Consider the following 27,679-nt stretch of genomic DNA (forward strand, 5'->3'; position numbering starts at 1 on the left):
CATGTTTTGATGTTAATACTGATTTTTATTACGGAATTGTTAATGTTTAACTTGATCACGGTTACTTTATTTTCTGTACCGCTGTGAAACTGGTATTTGCGCAATTTTGAAAAAGGAAGTACAAGGGTATAGAAAGCTATAGGTTAGGGTACTTCTTAACTCCCCAACTTATCACATCACAGTGAAATAGATTTAAAAAAAAAAAAAAAAAGTGAAATGTAGGTTTTTACAAGGATTTTGCTTAAATGTTCTATAAATATTAATACATTTGTATATATACAGCTACTGTTGTACAAGGGCGTTTTTTTCACAACCTGAGCTAAGAAAATTATTCTATTATCATTTCCTTTCATATTATGCTTAAATGAATGTAAAAATCGCAATTTCAAAGAATTTGCATACTTTCGATCAAAATTTGTTGAAACAGTGTTATCGAACGCCTACTACTTATACAACCCAACATCTTACAAAAACATGGTTGGTTGCAGACCAACTAGGCGTTCTGTTGACAAAATTTGAGCACTTTCCCCTTCGTAATAACAGCAATGAGACAGTCTTCCATAATGCAACTGAAAATATGGAATAAAGGTTTAAAAGTAAAATAATAATAATCTTAAAAAAAAAAAAAAAACTTTTCAAAATAGTACTTCTATAACATTAGTATCAAGGGAAAAGAATATCTTTTGTAGCATGAGTTGATTTTAACGTCCCTTTCAGCAGTGAGGCTATGAGACGGGACCTACTGATTAACGTGGAATCCGAACCACATAAGCTCCCGACAGGAATCGAAGCCGGGCCTCCCACGCCAAAGGTGCGTACGCTAACTGCTTAGCCAAGAAGGAGCTCTTCTTGTACATAAATTCAAGGTTATTTAATAAGGTAATTACGCTGAATTACCCCCACCAAAAGATATTGCCCATTTTTAATGCATTTTATAAAAGCATTCTTTACCACAGTTTTTATTATTTAAAAAAAAAATATTATTTCATTTATTATTTCTTATCTTATCTGGCCGCGTTGTAACGAAAAACCACTCCATGCCTCGCTGGAGATTGTAACACGCCAGTCCACGAGTACGATAAACTGTAAACACTGATTTTTTTTCTTTTTCTAAAGTAGTTTCTTAGAGAAAAAAGATTGAAACACGCAAGTAACTATACTACTCCCTACAATGGCTTGTCTCAACACACGATAACAGCTGCTGAGCACGCTACAAACGTTTCGATCACGATGGGACTGCTTTCTACTATCCCTAATAGACACTTGACACAAAGGGCACCTTGTGATATACGTATATTGGTGTCTGTTATCGACACCATTACAAGATGTTTCCCGACCTGGACCCCAGATTATAGAAGTAATATTTGTGGGTTCTGTATGAACAATAATTAGCTATCAAGTTTCTGCTATAGATGCCATAATATCCAGACGGGGGGGGGGGGGCTTTCTCTTTTGTTTTTTCAATACTTCAGATGTCACACCAGCAAATATCATTTTTGATTTTTTTTTAAAAAGAACTTTGGTTTATGCACCAAAACTCCTTTATATATTGTAGTTCTGCTTATGCAGGAGTAGGTAGAGTAAATTAGTTTGGAATTGTTTCCCACCATTGGGTTTTATAGTAAAAAAAAAAATACAGTAATTTATAATAAACAGTGATTTATAGAAATACTACAATAATTTAATTTTTTAAATATAAGGTAGAATGGGTATCCCTTCGAACTGATAGTCTCGGGAAGAATTCCTCAGTAGCTAACTACGTGAGGAAGTGCAGGACACTCGCTGCTCCACTGCAAGTAGAAAGAGGGGTAAAGTTTCCTACAAGGCTCCACTGCAAGCTAAGGCTTTGTGTTTGGGTGAGGTATTTCCTACGCTACACTCCAAGCCAAGAAAATGGACTTGAGATTTGACTACTGGAAATTGATGGCTGTCGATGGAATACTCTTGGTTACATAGGCGTTTCAGGTAAGGTGGTGGTGCTGCTGTTCCCTCATTGTCATGTGACTACTGGTGTTGTTGTTGTCTCGTCTCTCAGTCGTCTGCAGTTATAGTAGTCTGTAGTAAGATGCAAGTGATTGTAGTTTGTATGTAAGAGCACATGTTGAATGTTTGTACACACAAGCACGTGGAACATTATAGTATTTACCCTGGGTCTATCCGGAAGAGCCAAAAATCTACAGAAATACTTGATGGACCACCATCAATTTTGGCCAGAATAGAGAGGATCAAAAGGTAGAAATGAAATTCGTTGATGGAATTGATACTCAAACCGGAAGTGGAAATCAATCACTTTCGGTTTTAACTTTGATCGCCATAGAATAGAAAAAATATTACATACAGAGAGAGAGAGAGGGGGGGGATTTTTTGCAACCAATTAAGAATCCTCATCATTTTTTTTTTACTAAAGCTGATGATAGAAATTTACAATCAATTCCTGTTTCAAAATTGAGAAAATGTTACGACATAGAAACAAAAGTACTTCATGTGTTGTACACGTGACACTGCTACATGTTTAATTAATTTATTCATTTTCTCACGCAGAAAAGCAGAGTTTAAAGCAGACCTGGCTGTGAATTCGAGGGCTCCCTCTCGGTATCATAAGGGTTAAGGAATCTATATGTTCATAGCCATAAAAATACCATAAATCCTGTGGATTACAATACTACCTAGTCTAACACCACCTCCAGAAATACAAAATTATAAAGGAACAAGGAACAAAAAGTGTCTTAAGAACCTTTCTAAAATAAATAAATAAATAAATAAATTACTAACACACTACAAGGACTTCCTAAATGTACAGCATAATATTCATTTCATACTACTTGTCATCATCTTTATGCACATAATAATTAAGTCACACACGGAATATTTAAGACACATATTGCAATAATACATAAATCAGTACTGTAAATTAGAAACCTATCAGCGATAACTATATCCTGCTGTTTCCGATAACTATTATCATAATAGTAGCTCAATGACACGTCTTGTATAAGAACATGAAACATATACAATTACATTACTTCTTTTATTTATTTCTTCAAGTTTCTACTTCTAAGAAACGCCCACCAACTAATTTAGCTTTTCCTTCTCTTTTCTTCGTTTCTTACATTTAGCAAACAGCTGGATGGCCAGGTAACTCTGCCTGCTTGCATATCTTTTCGAGACGCCTCCTCCGATAGAAACGACGTCTCTCACTTCCCATCATCAACAAAGCCGCTATGTACAGAATTTACCATGCTAAGCAGTGTATACAAAATGTATCTCTCTCTTCTCGCTCAGCAAACGTTGGGGGGGGGGGGGGAATGGCATACCAGTCAGTTTGAGGCACTCAAGGCTTTAAGGTGATGTGTGGTCAGGACATTCACTCTCCTCGTCGTTAATGCTAGCACTCTGAACCGGAGTTCGCTATTTCTTTCTTCTTTTCTATCAAGCAGCTCCCCAATTGTCCTCACGCTAGTTGATGGCCACCCAATGCCAACATAATTTGGTTTAATCACCCATCTTTACTCTGACCAGATCCAGCGTTCCAGCACTGTTTGACTTTGTTGATCTCAAGAAGAAGTATTTCAGTGCTAGGGCATACAGTACTTAGGAATTCTTTCGTTGACATTTAAAGACACGTCCATTCTACTCTAAGGCCTACGACCCACCCCACCGTTAGATTCTCTTGACACGTGTTTTCACAGAAGATGTGCCTATTTCAAACTCTTTCAAAGGTTCTTGATAACGCCTCTCTGACGGAGCAGTCTTGATAAGTCTTGATTAAAGGTGTTATTCCTTTTCAAGTTATTCCGAGTTTCACGTCCATTTCGGCACCGGTGCCATATGAGACGATGAACAGTGTTGAGTATCTACCTACACTGGAAAAAAAAAATACAGGAAACTACCAATTATATGCGGAATTGGGTGGCACGGCATCGCAGATAATTTGTAAACTGGCAAAAAAAAAAGTTTTATTTGCAGTAGGAACCTACACATCGAATTATGTGTATGACTTAATAAAGAATAGTTTTCTGCATATCAAGTCTATTGGATTACCTTTTCAAAATACATAAATGAACAAAACAAAAATGAATAAGCTGTTTTTTTTTTTTCATATTTTTAAAACATCTCTTCATTTCTGATTGCAGTTTCTTAACACTCTGCTACAAAGATTTTTAAAACATTTTCTTTTAATTTCGTAATTTATTGTCGCAAAAAAAAAAAAAAAAAGATTTAAAAACAAAGGAATACCGCTGATGATTCTCCGACGGATAACCGGGAGTCTGCTGTAAATCAGTGTTTGAGCATTTTTCAAAAACGACTTTTAGTTATTATTAACACCCAAAAATGTTCTGAAGTGTTCTATCAGCGAAGAAAAAAATGCCTCCTAAGGTCAGCTGCGCATTCACCAGGGACAAGACGAGGCAGGAAAGTGTGTAGAGAATCCTGAATGTATTGACCGTGTTACAATTACAACATTGGACAGGTCTTTGGTTTTCGGAGAGGCACGTGGTCGACTGAATATCCATACGTGGCTTTCTTATTCTGCTCATAGTACTGTACCTCGACTTGGCTGTCCTGACTTCTGGACAATTTGCAGCCAGCCTAAACCAATGTGTCGTTAATAAGAGGCATTCGTGACTATTTCATAACACGACTCCCTTTTGTCACATTAACTTGCCACACCTAATTTCTGGCGTGGAATAAGCTTATTTTTGTTTATTGCTGTGTATCGCTTCTAAAGCCTAGTGAAATCACACCACGATCAGATTTCACACTTGAACTGTATTTCAATATGCAGTTTTTGTTGTACTTCTTTCTTCTGTGTTTTATTATACAGTTTTTCCATCTCATTTGCCTTTTATTACAATTGCTATAATACAAGTCTTCAGTAGTTTAAAAATTTCTTTATATATAGGGGCACATATATATAAGGGCGGATCCAAGGGGGAGCTAAGGGGCTATAGCTCCCCCTTGACGCTCAGGTTTACACTGGATAAAATGGGCTTCAATTCGGCTTTAAAATGGATAAAACGGGAAGTTATGGTTTAGCCCCTCCCTTGATCATATCCTGGATCCGCTACCATATATATATACAGCGGCGAATCTAGGATATGATCAAGGGAGGGGCTTAACCATAGTTTGCTGCTTTAGTAGGATTGAAGCCCATATTACCTAGTGTACACCTGAACGTGAAGGGGAGGCTATCTCATCGACGAATTTCGCGACTCCCGCGAGAAATTCTGGTCTAAAGAAAGAAATACGGCACAGATATTAAGCACCGTTAAGCCTTCTGCGATAAATTTGATGTCTCTCCTCCCCCAGAGACCATGTACAGTGACCTTGTATTCAAATTGCAAGGTAAATACTGATTTATAAAACAAGATGAAAATTATATTATAAGGTTATATATATAAAACAAGTGTAGTACTGGAAATTTATTATGCTGATTTGAAATATGTAGTAATCTGACGTATTACCATTTGAGAAAATACAAGTTTATGCTAGGTTGGTTAATCTGGATATATTGCAGTATACGTCAAACAATGTCCCCCTGTCGACATTTGCAAGGTACAATATTTCAGCATTTGGTATCTATTAGTTTAAAAGTTAGAAGAGTGTATCAACATAAATGGTTCACACTGTATATACATGTTTATTGACAAAAAAAAAAAAAAAAAAAAAAAAAGCTTATTATCTTTTAAACCAGGAATCGCAAAACCAGAACATTCTATATCAATTGCGGAAACCTATGGTCAGAGCAAATAACAGGCTAGCTTGTGGAGAAATCTGAAGATTTGAATTCCTATGAGCTAAGTGCTGCAACTTTCTCATTACTTAGATTCTCTCCTACTATGTATTTATATCCTTACAGATATGAATTGGCATTAGATTTATTTTAAAACTACACTAGCATGGCATGATTATAATCTTTCAAGTACAATTTTGTTACAAAAAGTAATTTTGCATGTCTACGTACACAGACGCAGGTCCAGGATATGATCAATGGAGGAGCTAAACCATAGTTTGCCGCTTTATCCAGTGTAAAGAAAGTAGGATTGAAGCCCATTTTATCCAGTGTATTCTTGAGCCAAGGGGGGGGGGACTATAGCCCTACCCTTGGATCCGCACCTGTACGTACATATATTTCTCGCCGTGCAGAAAAATGCCGAGGATAGAAAGAGACGATGACATATGAGGTGTGATTTCAACAAAGGCAGGCATGGCTTTCTTAACAATGCGTAAGCACTATGAATCTAAATGCACATTGCGTATGTCGTATGTGTATTATGTACGAGCATGTGTGTGAAAGAAATATAGAGGAGGGGGAAGCATAACTCAGCAGACAGCACAAATAAAAGAGAATCTCAACTCTTTCTGGAGGATGTGGTATTCCCACACCATATATGGAGATTGCAAGTGGTCAGGTTACAATGGCACCTCATTTTCCACACGAAAATAATTGAAGAAGAAGACTGTTCTCTGTTGCCTCCAGGCTAACAATCATCTTCCTGGATGAGAAAGAAAAAAAAAAGCGTTCCTTAGTTCAAGGCCGGTTTTAACCCCACAAGCAAAGGGTGAGTCAGATGCTCAAGGTCGTGCTTCATTCTTAGTAGTCATAACGGGTAACTTGGAATATGAATTTTCAGTTTTCTTTACGATTAATGACTAGTAATGGATGATATTATCAGAGTCACAGCGACTTGCCAACCGCCAAACTCGTGAAAGGCTAAACAGACTTTCAAATTGTATCACTTCTCCTAAAAAGAAAACTACGTTGAATCAATTTTCTTAAAATAATTCTCTTATCTTGGTACCCATTCATTTCAGTTAAAAGAACTCTCTTATATTGATTAATTTCACCTTAAAATAGTTCTCTGATTCTGGTAATTCATTTCTTCTTCTTCTTTTTTAAATAATCTTATATTGGTTCATTTCTCTCAAAATAATTATCTTACATTCGTGCATTCTTTTTAAAAGAATTACCTTATTCTCGTACTGATTCATTTCTTACTTTAAAAAAATCCCTCCTATATTAGTTATTCTAAAAAAAATCCTTATTTTGGTATTGATTAGGTTTTCCTTAAAAGAATTATCTTAAATTGGTTCATTCTTGTTTCAAAAATATCGTAGCCTTACGTAATGTAGTCGTTAATGCTCTCGCCCGTGGTGCGAGTGGTTCCGAACTCGATTTACGGCAGAGATATTTGGTAGAACCAGCTTTTTCCGGCCAGCCATTCTGAGTGAGTTTTTGTCTGATTTTTCCTCATTCACAGAAGCCAAACGCCGGTAAAGGCGGCTCTAGGATATTTTATACCCTAGGCGAAAAACATGTCTTCGCCCCCATAATCTCCTTTCCCCCCAAACCCAAACCAAAGTGAAGCCTTGTCACTATTCTTGAATAATTGACAGTCTAGGATGGGAAAGGTGAGTATTTGATGCTACATGAGTAGGAATGTGAAGGGATAATTCTTGAAGTAGGGCTTCAGACCTTAAGTTTCCATTGACTATCTTACGTAGAAACTGTAGGTCAGTGACATTTCTGCGAGCATACGGAGTCTGGATATTCAGATAATGCAGATCTTCTTCAGTCATAGAATGAAGTGTGGGAACACGGAAAGGTACTATAGCCAGATAGATGTTCCCCCTGTACATATAGGTGAGCAGAAATCGATCTTGAGTGATTCCACTTTTCATTAACTTCCTCTTCCTAAATGTATAGAGCGCTGGCGCACGTAAGTTTTGGCTAATGTTGAAAAACCGCACGTAAAAAAATAAAAAAAAAAAGCATGTCATTCCGCCCCTAAATGATTCCGCTCTAGGCAGCCGCCTAGGTTGTTTATATGGACGAGCAGCCCTGAATGCCGGAATGGTATCTAACATACAAGTCCCAGGTTGCTCCTTTCTTTCCCTGTTTTTTCCCTCTCTTCCTTCCCGGATAATGTACTCGCCGAGGAACGTTATCCCTCATACGTGACGGGCTTCAGGCCATAAATGCCGGTACTGCTTAGAAATGAATAAATAACTATTTAAAGAATTATCGTATCTTGGTATTCATTCTTTTCTCCTTAAAATAGCTCTCGCTTGTATCGATTATTTCTCCTTTTAAGAATTATCATACATTTGCTCATTTTTTTCTTAAAATAATCTTATTTTGGAATTGATTTGTTCCTTCTTAGAACCGATATTGAAAAAATGAAATGAAATCTATAAGTTTTACGTCCCACGGTTATGCCGGTTAGGCTAAAGGAGACGGTGATTATGAGAAATGAATGAAAATGGTGGAATGAAGAAACGGGAGAACCCCGAGAAAACCCACGCACACGATGCTTGTCCACCACAAAGTTCAGTTGGCGGGAGCAGGGTTTGAACCCTGGACCCCGAGCACCAGAGGTGAACGCTCTACCACTGAGCCACCGCGGCCCCAGAACCGATATTGAAACCTAACAGTAAGGTATATGGTGATAAAATTATGAATCTAGGGAAATGCTAGCCACTAACGTTTGCTTTGGATTCTTACATGTTAAAGAGAATTTAAAGGAATAATGTGAAATGTAACATGAAGAGAACTGACAGTGATGGTGAATGTGAGAGGTATTTTGCATTAAGAACGTGTTGTTAAGATTGGAGAAAAAAAGAAATTCTGTAGTGTGTTAATAAAAACTTCATAAATGACCACCGTATATGAAATCCTTCCTATTAAACGTTGCGAGTAACTAACGGAATCAAAATATATAAGATTTATATTAACAATTAACTTCAAATATCAACGTCTTAAAAGTGCCCATAAAATTACGGAGAACTGAGAGGAATAGCATCTCTATTTTACGATTGGGTACAAAGCAACAGGAAACACAATATAACGATCTAATGTATGGAAACTGTCTTTTGCAAAGAAGTTTTGACGTAAAGCGTATGGTTAACATAGACAGGTAGTCTAAAATAACACAAGGACACTGTCTCACTAGAGATACTCCACATTTACTATTCTTTACACTGTTTGTAAAATAAGAGTTATTAGATGTTTTCCTTTACCCGAACATGTCTATTTCAGGACTAAAAATTCTCGCTATGACATTAACAGATTTGTTCAGTAATATAAATATTTTTTTGATCTGTTCTCTTCTTTTTTTAAAGAAAAAAACGTAAAATGAAATAATGTCTTTTTATACGTTCCATACCTAAGCTTTGAAAAAGAAAGGAACCAATATAATCCTTATAAAGCGAAATGAACCAATATAGGAGAATTTTTTCGAGAAGAAGCGAGCGAACGTAAGAATTATTTTAAGGAGAAATGAACGAATCTAAAAGCACTTCTTTACGAATATATGAGACATTAATACATTGTAAAGAGAAATGAATCAAAAACAGGATAATTCTTTTGAGAAGAAACGAACAAGTATAAGAGAATTCTTTTGAAGACAGATTATCAAATATTTTTCTCATATCTAATTTTGCAATCCTATTATGAAAGTCCACAATTAGAACGCATATGTTAGAGATAGATCGCTTGTGTTTATTTCAAGGTCAGATTTTGAGCTTCCATCATAAGTAGTATTAAAAGTATTCGGGTGAACCCATATCCCTAATTTTCGCCCGGTTAAACTTTTAGTGTATAATTAATACTGTACTTGTAGTTCAGATTCCACTTAAGCTGTAGGTTCTCATCTCGTATAACTTGTGCTGAAGACAAGTGTTAATTCCAAAACAACCAGAAAAAAAATGTAGCCTTTCCTTTATTAGAACCTTGGACACGCAATGGGATAGAATAAGTAGTAAACTGTATACCTCGAATGGCTGACGAAGGCAATTTTGGCTGTGAGTAAGTAGATGAAAAACAACGATAAAACACTGCCGGAGGAGTAGGTGGCATGGATATTAAAAAGAAGGCTTTCTTTAGTTCTTCTGAAGCCACAACGCTCTTCAACTGGAATGTGGACGTGAAAGCAGAAAGCGGAAGTGATATCAGAACAGTAAAGAAACGAGTTTCACTTTCCATAAAACCACCAATACTCCACGGAGCTTATGTTACGCTTAGATATGAGCTATATTTCACGTAATGAATAAAGGTTCTCATATTCCATTTAGAAATAGGTTAAACACAAAATCTGCAAAGAGCATGCATTTCTTAAAATCTCTTGATGCAAACTATAATTTACATGTCTGCTATCACTGACAAATTCTCTTTTCCTAATGATATACCGGTTCCATCATTGTCTCCTTCCTAAACATGTAAAATGCCGCAGTAATCATTTGAGCGCGGGGTCCTGAATTCGACTCCTGGTAGGAAAGCACTAAATCTACTACAGTGATCAGATTAGCTCTGTTAAAATTCGAATATTGCGTTCTTCGAATATTCGTTATTCAAACAAAATTCATTATTCGAATAACTATTCGAAGTATTATTGGGATAACGAGTTATTCGTACAATTGTTCGGATAACGAATAATTATTCGAATATTGAAAACGAATGTTCGAAATCGGCTTGCACCATTGAGTTTTAATATCAGGAATTGGGACAGAACTAAAGCCTGACAGCACGCACTAACGCTGACAGCATACTTCTTTCATATAAAATACGACAGGAAAAGAGACGCTCGTCCCATCAATAAGTCATTGGAGAGGCCCTCTCTCAAATGAGTGCACTGCCATTCGTTTCGGTAGTCCATGTGGTACTTCAACCGCAGTCTGAGCTAGCCAGGGTTGGGACTAGAGCCTTTTCTCGGTTTCTAAGGAACCCCTGAATTGGGTTGGATTCTGCCAGGCTGTGATCATACCATAGGCAGGGCCAGATTAAGGGGGGAGGCTTAGGGAGGCTATAGCCCCAGGCCCCACTCTGAATAAAATCTCAACTGGCTATCTAAAAAGAATCATGAAGATACAATCATCACCATAAAATAAAATTTGACCAAAAATATCAAACATATTCCCTTAACTCTCCTACTGTGCTTTCACAGAAATGTATTAGGTGAAGTCAGCAGGGGACCACATAGTTTTTCTAGTTCCGGGCCTCCAGATGGGTTAATCCAGTCCTGACCATAGGATTCGATTTTGGCGGTGTCATGACTCCACTTAGCATGAAATGGGGGATAAGAATTTGCTTTAACGCTTCCGTGCCGGAATTACAGATGTTGGCAGACTACTACTTGGTAATCCCACAACCAAGAACTATTGGATTAGGATTAGGAATTAGATTGCTGGGCTCTCGGCATCTATGGCCATGCTTGCCTATCACGTACGAGGGATGACATTACTTGGTGATCACACTTTCCGAGGAAAGAGAAGGAAGAAAGGCTTGGGAAAGGGAGGAAGCGGCCTGAATTCTGTATTTTAGATACCATCCCGGCATTTGCTTGGTATGTATGAGGAAAACTCAGGAAAACTTCCCTCAGGATGGATGGCCTGAAAAAGCTTCTACACTTTTTCGACTGAGTGTTCCCACCGGAAATCTAACTCGGGAACCAGCACCTATAACTGGTATATGATGGCTGACCTTGGGTTGTTTTACGTCCTTATACAACAGCGAGGTTATGAAGGAAAGGGCTTACTATTTCAGTGAGCTCCGAAACACGACCGGGGTTTCAATACGGTGTAGTTAATTAATTGCTTGGATTGGATTTTATCGTTTCTTTCAGCAGCAATGCTATATGAGACGTGAACTTACGAACGTGAGATCCGAATCAAACGAACTCGCACTGGAAAGCTAGTTGATTAAGGTTTAATGCCCCCTATACAGCATTGAGGCTATATAAGACATGGATTTGTAGTTTAAGCTGTAATTGAAGCACCGTATGCGTTCGAGCTCTTAGACTCTCTCACCGAGAATCGACACGTTCCGCTGCATCAAAGGCGCACGTATTCACCACTAGATCGGTGGGGAAAGCTTCAATCTACTGAAGTTGGCGGATATACGATTATCGTACAAGATCAACCCTTTAAGTATGTATAAGCCTTGTCCAGTAAATTAGTGGTTTGTTTTGAACATTTTGTGAATGTCGACGATGTCCATTTTGTGAAGTGTAATACATACATCCCATAGAAGGTTGATCTCTGCACCTTCCGGACATGTATTTTCTGTTGCTCTCCTGATTCACACGTAATTAGAAAAGAGAATCTGGTTAGGACGTTGACTGAGAGAAAGCTATATCGTAAGGGACGTACTACAAGATACAATAGAAGGAAAAGGAGAGAGGGACGAAAGAGGGTAGGTACAATTGATGAACGGTATTAGAATATAAAATTCTTACGTCCGAATGAAGAGCTTAGCTGAAGATTGAGATATACGGACGGAAGCTTCTCTCAGTCAGTTGCGGCAGTGCCCTTCCAATAATGGAAGAATATTTATGATGATCCAACTCAACAGCACAATTAAAACTTTAATATTGTCTTTGCTCTTTTTTTTTTTTTTTCAAAAAAGGTATATTTAACCTGCCTGTATATAGTATGTGTGGCCCATATTCCAAGGAGGGTATTGTATGCAATGTTTGATGAGAACGCGGAATAACATGTGTTGCGTGAATTCGCGTGTGAACCTACGAAAAGGGAATTTTCTTACCTCGTTTTTCATGCCTCCAAAGCAAAATGTAGGGAAATAACTTTCACTTTTCTGCTGTGTACTTCACACATCTTGCTTTTCCTTTCGAAAAGAAACAATTACGTAACACGTACATCGTTGACAATATGAACTTTTGTGACCTTGTCACTGTTAAATCTTCAACATTTAAAATAACGTAACTCTAGCAACTCTTTAAATGGTTAAGTTTTTAAATTAAAAGCTACTGTGTTTCGTTTTAAATAGGAGATGCGGGGCCTCAAGCAGGAATAGCGTGGGTCAATGAAAACTTTACTCATGACCCACCACCACCAAAACCCATCATCATCAACTCTGACCCATGATCCACGCACTTCTCTCCACTGACTAAAGAGTTTACACATGTAATAAAGCAAGGCTGTGAAATGTATCACTAATCGGAGTTTGAATTTCTATAGTCAATCGCTCAAGCACCCCTTCTTTCACAATACCGGTGAATCTGACCTTTACGATATAAAATCGTCACGTGTTAGTCATGGGGCCATATTACGATTAATTTCAATTTAATTATCGTATATAATCATCTCCTTGTTGAATTACAGATACTTTTCAGTGGAAAATAGGACGGAATTCGAGTCTCAATTCAAGGTAAAGCATGCCAACGTAATAGGAAAAAAGTGTAAATTCGACTGTCTCAAAGCCACATACTGTAGTAAGCCTATTTCTATTGCTATTTTTACAATTAGAAATATCAATATCCAGAAGTGCCTGAAGTTCTTTTCTCACCTAGGCATATTTATCTCAGGTAAGCAAATGGAAAGAAACGAAAAAGGAAGAAAAATGAAGGCCTTGTAACTTACCACTCCATCTCTGGCCTGAACGGAATAACTTTGGTCCATTTCAGGTCTCACAAGGAACCCCGTGAGTGCGAGGTCGCAAGTGCAATCTCTAGTAAGGCTCATTTGAAAGTGTAGTGTGAACAATGATGATAGGAAAAATATTAGCTGCTAATGACTCACCATGTGCATCAGGAGGGCGACAGAAAATATGTGTCCAAGAGGTGCAGAAATCAACCTTCTATGGGATGTATGTATTACACTTCACAAAATGGTCATCGTCGACATTCACGAAATGTTCAAAACAAAGCATTAACTTGCACCGAATAAATAATAATAATAATAAAAAAAAAAAAAATGACGCGCCACAGTGATCACAAACGTTTCCATCATCAAGATCGAAGGCGAACTTCTTGGGAATTACAAACCGTTTAGGGCGTTCAGCTAGGTATGCACTTTTAATGAATACATATAGAATCATGCTGGTATAACGAGGAGATGAGAACTGATGGAATGTGATGGCACCCGTTACTCCAATATGATTCTATATGCATTCTTTTAGAGTGGATAGCTAGCTGAACGCCCTGAACGGTTTGTAACTCCCAAGGAGTTCGCCTTCGATCTTGATGGTGTGACTGTGATCACTGTGGCGCGTCATTTTTCATTCGGTATTCATAGTGCAAGTTAGTGGTTTGTTTTGAACATTTCGTGAATGTCGACGATGTCCATTTTGTGAAGGGTAATACATACATCCCATATAAGGTCGATCTCTGCACCTTCCGGACACGTATTTTCTGTTGCTCTCCTGAGTCACATGGTTAGGGATGCGCACGAGACAAGATCTGAGGCTGTCTCGACTCGAAAATGTGCTATAAAAGTTATGTCTCGACTCGAAAAATGTATATTTTTCTATTGGAAGAACTATGTCTCGACTCGAATTTTGTCAGGAAAGTTCTGTCTCGTCTCGTCTCGTGCGCATCCCTACACGTGGTGAGCCATTAGCAGCTAATATTTTTCCTGTCATCACTGTTCACACTACACTTTCAAATGAACCTTACTAGAGATTGCCTTGCGACCTCGCACTCAAGGGGTTCCATGTCAGTTAACTTGCAATATGATGTATGTAGTACTGCAGTTAATACTACAGGGATAATCGATATTCGAAGAATCGGGTATTTTAATATTTGAATAATAAATTATTTCAATTTTAACATTATTGGTTTGCAACTAACAAACCGAGAGTACAGTAAAGCTACGATGCCCGCGAGTGCGGCGAAAATTTTCTTAACCCTGCTACAGTAAATTGAATCGTAAAAATCAATATTTCCAAGAATAGTGCACGTCTCGAAGTGCAACTCTACTCTGATTACCAAAAGCCAACTGTTGTAAAGTATGAAAAACGGGAATTGGAAAGAATGATTTCCATGGTAGTAAATTATATTCATCTTTATACAGATTTTTTTTCGTGTTTGCACCTCATTTTTATTATTCTTGGATAAAAAAAAATATATTTCAGGCAAAAATTTTCTTGTATGCCTTATATCTGGAGAACTACATATAGTGTAGCCAAACCCAAACTATCACTTAACTCAGTATGATGTGCTTATTACGCAAAAAATACGAAAACTCGACTTAGGGAAGTTCAACAATTTTGTGGCCCAAGATCCAAAAAATCCAATATATTTCATTCAATCAAAATTTTTCTTGTACGCCTTATATCTGGAGAACTATATATAGAGTACCCAAAAGCTTAACTCAGTATGATGTGCTTATTCGGTTATATAATAAATTCCTACAGTTGTTACTGGTAAAGAACCCATGAAAGGTACAGTGCCCTCCCCCCTTGTAAACCAAATATGAACATTTTTATTTATTCTTCTGTATATTACAGTTCTATAAAACGAATATATGCAGTTACTGTTGGTAAAGAATCAGTGAAGAGTACAGCATGCCTTTTATATAAGGCGCCCTGCGAAACCATATCATAGATAAAATGTTTTTCTTGTTATTATTATCATGATTATTATTCTGTATACCACTTCTGTATTATAAATTCATACAGTTTGGTAGAGAACATGTAAGGAGTACAGTCACTTTAAGAAAATACGTATACAATTACGTTTCTACAAAGCAAAATATTTATAGTACAGAAAGTAAAGCATTTACCATGGAGGTATGTTTGGTAAGATAAAATAGAGTTATTTCCTGTTGCTATTCATTTATTTAAAAAAAAAAAAAAAAAAAAAAGTTAAATACAAAGAGCAATCGAATATATAGCAACTTAAACAATTCGAGTTTTCTTTAAAAAATCTTTATTTACAAATTTGATTCTTCCCGTGTTTTAAGCAGTATCAGGATAATCAGTGCTTAATTTATTTCTAAAATATAGCTATATTGATTTGTTGGTATATTTACCGTCATTTTATTTGACAAAAATTTTATTACAAGAACTACAAAATGTTTATCTAGCAATGAGGCTTAACCAATTGAGCTATATTACGTCACTAAAATAATTTTAGTGGTTTTAATATATAAAATGGCGCCTACATATATACAGGCTGGCTCAAAAATGGGTATACCCCCTGCATTTATCAAATATAAGATTTTAGTTTATGGGTTTATATGCTTCGGCTGTTCCGAGTTTATGGTATAAATAAAAAGACATTAAAAACAAATAACAAAGAAACTAAGTCTACCTGATGGATAACAATAAGAAACTATATAAAATGCAATGAGCTGATCAGTACGGTACTGTCTACTTACCTTTGGGCCACCCTGTACAATACGTGTATGGGCGCCCTTTTCGTAGACTTGTCCACCACTCTCGTTAGTACCCCAACCTGCCTATAGGGATCTAATATTCTAACTAGAAGCGATAGATTTATCAGTTCTGGTTTCAACAGACACAATGATGACTGCAGAAATTTTCCTCGGGGGGGGGGGGAGAACTTTTAATATACGGAAGATGAAAAGTAATACTGCAAAAATATTGGTAATGCACATTGCGCTCAATGAGAAATATAGCAGGGGAACTTCCCCCGGGCCATCCCCTGAAATCATCATTGAATAGAACTAAACCAACTTCTGGAACGCTGAATGTACAGGGAGGCCCAAGGTAGGTATACACCCTTGCACTGATCAAGTATAACAATCTAGCTTATAAGTTTATTTGATTCGGCTGTTCCGAGCTTAAGATATAAGTAAAAAGACATTAAGAACAAATGTTAAATAAACTAAGTCCACCTGATAGATAACGTACTTTTGGGCCACCCTATATATCTAAAAGAAAAACAATTTCACTTACGGTTTCAATAGAGGAATTAGGACAGAGATTTAACTTTTTTTTTTTACACTAACTTCTTAATAAAACGCAAAAAATGTAAGGGTCCCCGCACTAAAGGTGGAAGTTACACACGTGAAATAAACACTTCAATCGCACCAATCTAATATAAATCGCCAAAAACAAATTTCATCCAGCAAAGCAGGCAGGTGCAGCGAGTTTAAAATGAAGTGTAAATTATGAGGTTAAAGCACTCAAAGCAGAAAAAAAAAAAATAAACACCCAGTCATACTAATTAATACAGTACAAAGTATAAATATTGCCTTCATAACTTAAGATGCTTATGATCACTCTCATTGGAACAGTTTTCACACGTATACCGAAGTTCGTTTGTTCTACCTCAATCTTGTAGTTATCTAATCAACAACAGATTTGGCAGCCAATTTTTTTTTTTAAAAAAAAGCACATGTATAATTTTGGGTCATATCAAGGATTTTGATCTTAATGAAGAAAACTTTATATTAATGCATAACTCCCAACAATTTTAATTGAAGAGCGACGAAGCTAGTTTTCTGCAAAGCGTATCAACAAACTTCGATCATCTTTTAAATAAAGTGCATCTAAGATTACTGTCCAAATGATGTTATACAAAAGAAGCTCTCTATGAAGCCAGACAGGTTCTTTTCATAAGTTGATAACATCGAAGTTACAAAGACCACCTCTTGCACTGAACTTGAAATCCACTATAGCAAGAGGAACACCTTGTAGTCAAACGCGCCACCCTCAAGGTCTGGCAACCCACGCTTAAGCTTCACTTGCAAATCAAGTATACATGGAAGCAAAGAGGAACAACGACTTCGAAAGACTGAATAATCAAACCAAAGGAATTCCATTGAGACGACCAAATGTACGCATATTTCTCTGCTGTGAATTGGGAGAATTTGTATGCACACAAATCAATGACACAGGTTTTCAAATCTTGTGCCTCCTTCTGTAAAAATCACGAACTCCATCCGCTTATCGGGTTAATAGTATATACATTCTTTTGATGTCTTATGATTTCCGAAGGGAATGAATTGAGCGATTTCACTGTTTGGTGACTCTGTTAGCCAACGATAATTTCAGAAATTTTCCTCCGAGGGGATTTCAAAGCACAGAGGGTTAAGTAATATTGCGAAAATTCTGATAAACTACGTTCAGCACGATAAGAGATTTGTTGCGGGGGAAATTTAGTAGCTTCGTGGAGGGGAAGATAACTTACAGGCAACTCACTGAAACGGTCACTGCCCCACTGCATCAAAACTGCAGTTCCAATAAGAAAACCACTCAAGCTGTTGAAATGGAGCACACGTCTGTTTTCAGACAGCAAGTCAACTGGTACAGTCAACTAGAATTGCCGATTTAGCTCTTCTCAAGATATATTTATCCTACTTTACTTTCGACCGACGATAGGAGAATAGAAAATATAGTGCTTATGAAAAAGGAAGTCAAATTCAGTATTTCAGTGGATTCACTCGACGTTTCATGAGCTCCTCTTGCTGAAAAAAAATTTTTCGGGTGTCTGTCTGTCTTTCATCCCGATAAAAGTACACTCATTTAGAGGCCATACTGTCCGAAGGATCCAGACTAAATTTTAAAACCTAAGATTTTTATAAGATTTTCCAGGGAAAGGGAGTTCGAATTGTCTTCTTAGCTCAGCAGTTTACTGATGGATGAGTATCACATGTTGTGATTTTCTCAAAAATCTATCTATTAAAATGCTACAATAGCACTTAAAAGCGACTGAGCTCCAACCTATAACTTAAGCTTTCAAATCTTTCATTTACGGTTATGTATGATTTCATGTTTAACAGAAACAAACCTTTTGAGTATTTGTACTTTAAATAGTCTAAATTAGTTAGCTATATCGTTTTCATAAAGTTTATGTTTTAAAATTATTGTTCAAAGCCTTTGTATTTAAATAAGCCTTCTCAAAAACCAATGCACGTGAATTGTGCTTCCATCTCCCGAGTTCTTTCAAACTATATGTTGTGGACGTTTATATGTTTGTGGTCAGTCCTTTCGACAATGAGATCTCGGAAACTACAGGCTCTAGAAAGATGACGTTTTCAACGATCGATTGGAAATTTTGCGTAGATTGTCCAGTTCTAATTGAATGTTTAAAAAAAAAACATGGTCATTATTTCTTTATTACATTTTAAGGGTACACTGGAAGAATTGAAATAAAAAAAAAAATCTAAAGCATCATATCCTATGCATTATACATTTCAACATCACACTGTTGCATATAGGGGTTGCATATGTCCAACGCGTTTGTTTTATGGCCAAATAATGAAAACGGAAGGATAACCATTTCTCCAGGGTAAGAAGAATCTTTATTTTTGTAGTGTTGTGCCCAATGAACACCATATATAACAACCATTATAACTAATTGTGTATGTAATGTATTTGCTTATTACATACTTCATGCAAAAAGAAAGAAAACACTGGTCATGAATCTCCAACCGGAAGTAGGCTCAAATCTTGCAAACGGTGCGAGATATTGAGAAAAAAATAATCGATAAAATCTCCCCTTTATGATACACCTTATCGATTTTTTTTTTTTTTTTTTTATCAAGACGTCTTTCACTTCTGTCTATAAAGGAACATATACAGATGTTGTGAGGAATGAGAAGGATATTTATGATCATATGCGAATGATGCGCTGTGTAGAGAGCGCAGGTTCAACTAGTGGTTCTAATGATTTTTCTTTTTTCTTTTTTTTTTTTTTTTTTTGAGTATCACTAATTACGCCACGTAATACTGCATCAGCAACTTTCAAACTGATTGATACAAGACGTATTTAAAAAAAAAAAAAAAATCCAGAAGTTTGTTTACTGTCCCTTCGTTAAATAATAGTTTCGACAAAAATGAATCCGAAGAGCAAAATAAGTGTTATTATGTTAAAAAGGCATATAGTACAATGTCTCTAAAACTATGTTCGGTGGAATTCTCGGGGATGCACCAACATAGAAATTTAAGAATATAAATGGAAACTAACAGCTACTGCGCATAAAAGGAAACACTGAATTTAGCCTTCTTGCCATATATTTCTAACGGATAGCAACTAATAGCCAATACTAGAATGATTGAGGAAATAAATACTGAGGAGGAAATAAATATCGAAACACACATATTTACTCAATGCTCACAATTATTGGAATTTTTCTGCGTATTCCTGAAGTTTATGAACAGGTTTATGAACTATCCACAGAGGTTTTACTCCCAATGTAGAATGTTCTTAAAAACCTTCCATCCCTCGCAGTTTTAAACCCCTTTTGTTTCAATAATAGAAGGAGAAGGTCATATTCAGAGACCAGTCAATAACATTTGCAGTCGATTTGGATTGCAGATCACCTGCATATTGCAACCCATTTGGGCATAGGGATGGATTATTCGGAGCCGATGCAAGATTACTGTACAAAGAGAAATCAATCTCTTTATTTACCCGAAAACCTGCTAATCCTTCCCACGTAAAAATGTCCGAATCCACAGGCTTGCGGTCATAATTGACTGCTAGAAAGCCGTCTGTCTAATCGGTAATTGTTCAGCTGCTCTCCTCGAAAAAATGAAATGAATTTCTTGACTTTAACGTCCCGAGATTATGCCCATTAGGCTAACGGAGACGGTGATTAAAGGAAGTGAATAAGAATTGTGGAATGAGAAAGTGGGAGGAAATGGGAGCACCCTTAAAAAACCCATGGACACGATGTTGCCCAGCACAAACGTACTTGGCCGGGAATCGAACAAGGAAGCGTTCTATCACAGCCACGTGCCTCCTTGCTTCCCTCGAACCCACCGCCTCAATAATAATAATAATAATAATAATAATAATAATAATAATAATAATAATAATAATAATAATAATAATAATAATAATAATAATAATAATAATAATAATAATAATAAGTTTGGTGTAATAACTAACAAGAACTTATTGCATACTCCACGATTGTGACTGATTGTTCTTCTTATTACTTGTGAACGTATAGCGTTACTTTTCAACGCCTTTTAAACGTGGACAGTTCAAAGTGGAATCCGAACCACCGTTACGCGTCTAATGCTCTCCCACCGGGAATCAAACCGAAGACAACATGAAGCAAAGGCGTGCACAGTAGTTACTAGACCGCGGAAAAGGTGCCATCTAATCTCCTGGTGGGAATACAGGAAAGAATAATAAACGTCAAGAAATAACTGAAATACGAAATAGTCTACATACAACCCAGAGTTTGAAACAAAACGCTGACAAACTGCGGTTTCTTTATCGAGAACAAAAGAAAAACGATAAGCATTTCCTCCTCCTATTTCGAGTCAGGTCTCTTATAAGAACAAGAAAAATAAAAACTATCTGTAAGTAAACTTTTAGGGATGCGCACGAGACGAGTCGAGACAGGATATTCCTGACAAAATTCGAGTCGAGACACGGCTCTTCCAATAGTAAAATATATATTTTCCGCGTCGAGACATCACTTTTACAGCACACTTTCGAGACGAGACAGCCACAAATCTTGTCTCGTGCGCATCCCTATAAACTTTCCTCCAGACGCACACCCAGAAAATTTAGTTGGGATGGGTCTAAAGCAGTGGTCGCCAAACTTATGACGCTTCTCAGCTTCCGTACCGTTTTTAAATCCTACTATGAGCTACCAACCAAAAGCACTACCAAGGTTTTTTTTTTTTTTTTTTTTTTTTTTTTAAATCTTAGATTTGTTCATTGCCTATAAACTTACATTTCTAGTAAATACGAAATCATTTTTAATTCAACTCCATATAACAAAAAGAAGCTCAAATTAAATAGTACATAAAAAGAAATCGGAGTGTACTTATTAATAAACAACAAATAATAACAGATTTATTTTATCAGACTTAATAACCTTAATGAGAAGTATGGGACTCTTTTTTTGTCATCAACAAGTTTTCTTCTGGAAGTCGAATCCCCCAGGATTTAGCGACTTTTACCCCAAATTGGCAACACTAATCAATCTTAGCCAACCGGAGCATTAACGTGATATACTGAAAATGTCCCCGCGAGCTACTAGTAGCTCGCGATCGACGGTTTGGCGATTACTGGTCTAAAGAATAAATGGGGTGTTTTAATTTTTTTAAAAAAATGTACAGGTGATATATAAGGTCAAGTCTTTTGGTAAACAATCATAGTTTTAAACTTTATCAAGAAAGTGTATCCATGTATGTCGAGTTACGTTTTTTTTTCGGGAGGGGGTCTGGACCCGGCGGACCTCCATCTCCAATTGACTGATTTGTATTATGCCATCCATTTCAACAGCGAGGCTATATAGAATTAGACTCAAAATTTAAAGTAGAATTTCAAATCACTGTAGTTTCTTCTACGCTCTGCAAGGAATCAACTCATGGTAGAACACGTTTATCTTCAGGTAAAAGGGGTCCCTCGTTCGATTTCCGGCACGCTTCTAGTTTACAATATCCTATCCGTTGGCTCTCTCGCGATTCTCCCGTTTCATTAAATAGTCTTATTAACTCTACCGCAATCGTTCACAGTCTCCACACAAATTATCCTGACTTCTTCGTTCTAATCCACTGGGCTTTGTGCGATGGCTGCATGCCTATATGTTCTCCTTTTCTTTCCGCTAGAAAAAAAAATCCATCAACCAAAGTGTTAGCTGTGTTTTATATCTTCAAAATGAAATGAAATGAAATCTTTAAGTTTTACGTCCCACGGTTATGCCGGTTAGGCTAAAGGAGACGGTGATGATGAGTGATGAATGAAATGGTGGAATGAAGAAAGTGGGAGGAAACGGGAGAACCCCGAGAAAACTTACGCACACGGTGTTTGTCCACCACAAAGTTCACTTGGCGGGGGCTGGGATCGAACCCGGGACCCCAAGCACCAGAGGTGAACGCTCTACCACTGAGCCACCGCGGCCCCTTTATATCTTCAAACAGCTGGCTTAATAAAAGCCTTGTTACCATCCAAACCTGTCATCGTCGCTCAGGGTAGCTTTATACCTTTCGAAGTCATTTGCACAATCTAAATAAACGTCTAATAGGGACTTGAAAACTTTACACGGATGAAACTCTGATTTAAAAGCTTGACCAAAGATCAAATTTTCGCTGTCAAATCCCAGAAAAAAAAAAAAAAAGCGTTTGAATTGGAGACATTCAATTGACAGATCACTTTTCCATCTTTTATTCAGAACTTCGTTGCTTTCTGCAATACTAGAACAGATACATTTTGAAGTGAAGAGCTTGAAGCTGCTATGAAATCAGCAGCACATTCTACAATTACCTTCTTTTCTTTTTGTTTCACAAAGTTTCATATTTACCTTTTTGTACGTACTTCATATAAAATGAAATGAAATCTTTTCACTCTTCTTCTGGAATAAGTGAGCCTGGAAGGAAGTTTGATAGAGAAATGAAAATGAAATGAAATGTTTTAAGTTTTACGTCCCACGATTATGCCGGCTAGGCTAAAGGAGACGGTGATGATGTGAAATGTTGGAATGAAGTAAGTGGGAGGAAACGGAAAAACTCCGAAGAAACCCACAGACACGGTGTTTGTCCACCACAAAGTTCACTTGGCGGAAGCCGGGATCGTGCCTTGGACCCCATTCACTAGAGGTGAACGCTCTATTACTGAGCCACCGCGGCCTCCTGTATACGTACTTCAATCTCATCCACTGCTCCCTTGAAGCCAACAAAAAAGTGACGCAAATGATACTCTTTATATTACACTTATTTTTCGTTAAAACATAATACTGACAGTAATAGATAATCCTCTATTTAAGGTTGGTTTAAAGGGACAAGTTTTACAGATAGATGTCACTACGGTCTTCGTCTCTCTCTCATGTATTTTTTACCTTTCATGAAAATTCACGATTTCTCTTACAAATTTCAAACTAAAGACCTCAAATTTTTAGAGAAGGAACTTCATAACTTATCGAAGGCAACAATCGAATTTTTTATTTAGAATTTTTCTCATTGTTGAAATAGTATATTGTTAAAATTTTGGATATCCAGTTTCAACAATGAAAAAATTTTAAATAAAAAATCCACACGGATTGTTGCCTTTCATAGGTTATGAAGTTCCTTCTCTAAAAAATTGAAATCTGTAAGAGAAATCGTGAATTTTCGTGAAAGGTAAAAGAAAAAAAATAATAACAATAACAATAATAATAATAATAAATAAATAAATACATGAGAGAGATACGAAGACTGTAGTGACATCTATCGACAAAACTTGTCCCTTTACACCAACCTTTGTAAAGTAAGTAATGTTTATGCTTAGAAAACGTTATTTTAGTATATGGGCAATCATTTTCTATCAGCAATAACCAATCTACACAAACTTTCCCACCAGTGGCATACACTCTGTAACGGGCAGGAAAATTTTCAAGTTGAAATAAATCGAAATATATTACGTATTAGCATTAGTCCAAAATTTTGTAGACGTGAAATGCACGTGCAAATTGATACTTCTACTACGTACGAACCACATTCTCAAATTTAGTAATACAGAACAATAACTTTTGATTGCTTTCTGTCACGCGCCGGACATTCAAGTTGACGTCTATATTTTTAATGATATTATAAACAATATTTATCCTGTATAAACACTTTTTTTCAACTGCAGCTTGTAGAAAAAAGAAGCTTCTTAAACAGCTCGAAGTTACTACAGCCAAACATGGACAATATACCGTAAAATGTTGCCAATAACAAGAAAAACATTCCTCCCAGATGACATGTTACAAATTCACAATTTAGATTTAAAATTTTATATAAGTATAAATAAGTTTTTCTTTGTGACAAACTACATCTGGTTCTATTTACTTCATATACAGTGCGTTTCAAAACAACACCGACAACGTTTGGGAGGTGATTCCTGACACCAAGATCAGACAAAAAGTAGGTATAGACCAACCTGAGTGCACAAATGCTTCCTTTCGGAGTTACAGGCTGCCGAAAACATGAAAAAAAAAAAAAGAACTTTATAAGATCTACAGTTCAAAAACTATAGGACCTACCGTAGTCGGGCCAAGACTTTACTTAGGAACTAATATGTGTACTATCCAAAAATACATGTTTCAGAGTTCTAAGGTACCCCCGCAACAATTTTTGTACAGGCAGTTTAGTTACGGGCATATAATCTGAAGTACTCACTAACTATCTCTATTAAAATTGTTGAGGAAAGTACTGCAGGATTCTGAATCTTGTAGTTTTGGATAGAGCACATATTAGTTCCTTAGTAAAGTCTTGACCCGACTAGGGTAGGCCCCACAGTTATGGAGATACGGACCTTTAAAGTTCATTTTTTCACGTTTTCGGCAGCCTATAACTCCGAAAGAAAGTATTTGTGCACCCAGGTTGGTCTATAATTTTCGTCTTATCTTGGCGTCAGGAATCACCTCCCAAACGTTGTCGCTGTTGTTTTGAAACACCGTGTATATGTAAACAAGCATTAGTTTCGACAGTTTTGAAAATTTGGATCCAGACTCACTTTTGCGTAGAATGGACAAATATGTTCCGAAACCCCCTTGCGTATGTCACTAGTTAAAATCAAGTATCCATATCAATTTTTAGAGAATATACTTTTCGGTCGATGCCTCCCAAGCACCTTTTGAAGCCTCAGTGATGCGGCGTGAGTCACATCTATGTCCGCAGGTGGCCCCAAAACAAAACAGAAAAGAAGAGTGTATAACAAAAAGCGAATGCACCTACGCAACAGAGAGATCTTCTGCTCAGCATTTCTACTGGACGCTGGTGGTGCATGACCGTCTTGCTTTGATTTCTACGCGCAGCCACAACGGTACTTTGCCACAGTAAAACACTCACAGATATGGATGGGCAACAAAAGATGTCATTGTAGTTACACGTTATAATCGCTGCCACATTCGCGGCTAATTTTCAATTTGAGTCACAAACATTAAACTTATACAAAAACGAGCAAGTATTATTAAGTCAGACAATGTTGTTTACATCACACATAATGAACATCCAGCTTATTAATAGCATTATCATTTCGCTTTTCGATTGAAAATCCGACAGCAGATTTTTAGAGCAGCAGCATTTACCTGGGATACGCACGCGACGACTTGTTATAAAACACATAAAATCTAAATCCTACATAATTAACAGCATGAGTCTCCTGTTTATAGTAAAACTGGCAATTTAATTATATAATTTATTTTTGATACAGTTCCTATCATTTGTAGTAAGAATATATTAAACTGGGGATACATGCTCAAATGGTGATATATCGTTTGGAGTACGCGAAAAAAATCAATATTTGTGTTAGCTAGAACTTCTAAATATAGTTTAGCAGTCCCGTAGCTAAGGAGTGACTAGAGGAGGTTCAGCCCCCTAAATGTGTCGTTTGTTTAGATTAAAATATGTATTTAAAAAAAATGAGTTTACAAGAATGTAACGTGAACCTAAATTACTCCTCCAAAATTATCTAGACCTTCTACCCTAGTGTTTTGGCTACGATTGCTACGTTTAGCTGCAATAGTACACAATAACTCTCTTCCCAAGAAGGTTACCAATTCGGTTTAAAAACATGATTGAACTTATTGATGTACAAAATAATTTTGCTTTGGGATATAAGGACTATCCTAGTATCTTTCACCAATTACTATTTTATAGCTCACATCGCTATTCTGAAAACCTCCCTATAAAACAACGGAATTTCAAAAATGAAATTTAAATTTTGTCCGCAATGAACAGCGTCATTTCGATTTTGCTTTGCGGAAGAGAGGAAAATCTCCAAACTTAGGGGCCAGCTGCGCCCTCTGCTCTTCATAAATGTACACACGATTAGTTAATGATTTATACGACATACTCTACTAATTTTGTAAGGGTCTTCACGTCATGTGGAGTATAAGTTAATGGCTGTAAATATTTAGTATAACTACCTTTTAAAAATTATTTAGCAATTCTTTCGACCAAATAACAAGCAACGGCATATTACTGCAATTAAATCACGAACGCTTGGAATCAGCTGATTATAACGGCAGCGGTTTTTCTTCACGAGCTAATAGTAATGAGAATTGTATAATCCAAACCTTCATTGAAATTTTCAAAATTTATGTTGAAAGCGTTTGATTAGGAAGACGTCTGCAAATAATAACTTTAAAAAACATTAAACTCACTCATGTCTTTCAAAGTAAAACAAAAATAAACTGAAACACCAAGGAAAACAAATTAAACGAATTTTATATCCGAACCCCATCTTTTTCTAACCTTGATCTGTATCATTACTGTTTCTATATTTGAAATGAGGACCTAAATTCACATTTTTATTTTTTTTTTTAAAAAAAAATTTGAACATGCTATAACGTCATCATGAATAAATCAAAGTGAACTGATTATGCGTGTTTTCAAAACATATGACGCAACAAAAGGAAGAAAAAAAACCTGCGTATTAAAATTACTACTATTCCTTACTACTGGCTAAAATGAAGAGATTTAACGCTTATAACTGCCAGATGCAACACGTATTATCCATATGTTTGGTTGCGAATCACGTACTAATTTCGATTTCCTCGTCTGCCAATTAAAAACCCTCTTACCAGATGTAAACAAACATCTTAAACGTATACATAATAATGAAACAAGCGACCAAGCATATAATTTAATCATATTCAGTACAATACTATCAGCTTGAATATTAAATTGGAATTAATTATTACTAAACAAACAGCGAACTCCTATTGCTTCTTACAGATCTCTCTTCTCCAGAAATCAAAACAAAGAGATGTTCGTTCACTGTACCTGGAATCCATGTTTTCTTGATTAATCTGTCCACCGCACTCTAAAATCTTTTTCTTCTCCCAGCCTTCTTCAGTTTTCACCCATTCTTCACCAGGTGAACGCCAATCCTTCGATATAAACGGCATTTCGATTTCCTTTAATTTATTTCCACACAAATTACACCACAACACAAACGATAGAACTGCTACCGACGGAACAACTACACGAAAACACCAAAGCGCATGGCTTTGTTGACGGACATGACGTCTTCCAATCAGCTGA

The 27,679-nt window shown here is 36.6% G+C and overlaps 1 protein-coding gene across 1 annotated transcript in view; it reads right to left on the bottom strand.

Annotated features, from left to right (window-relative positions):
• Positions 1-27,679, bottom strand: part of LOC145674804 (F-box only protein 32) — a 237,791-nt gene extending 210,112 nt beyond the window's left edge. Inside the window, exon 1 of the mRNA XM_081745023.1 lies at positions 27,419-27,679. Coding sequence (XP_081601149.1) covers positions 27,419-27,543 — 125 coding nt within the window. The 5' untranslated portion in view covers positions 27,544-27,679. The remainder of the gene's footprint in view (positions 1-27,418) is intronic.

The sequence above is a fragment of the Thermobia domestica genome, chromosome 18 (genome assembly GCF_964235325.1).
Source record: "Thermobia domestica chromosome 18, izTheDome1.hap1.1, whole genome shotgun sequence".
Classification (NCBI taxonomy): Eukaryota; Metazoa; Arthropoda; class Insecta; order Zygentoma; family Lepismatidae; genus Thermobia; species Thermobia domestica.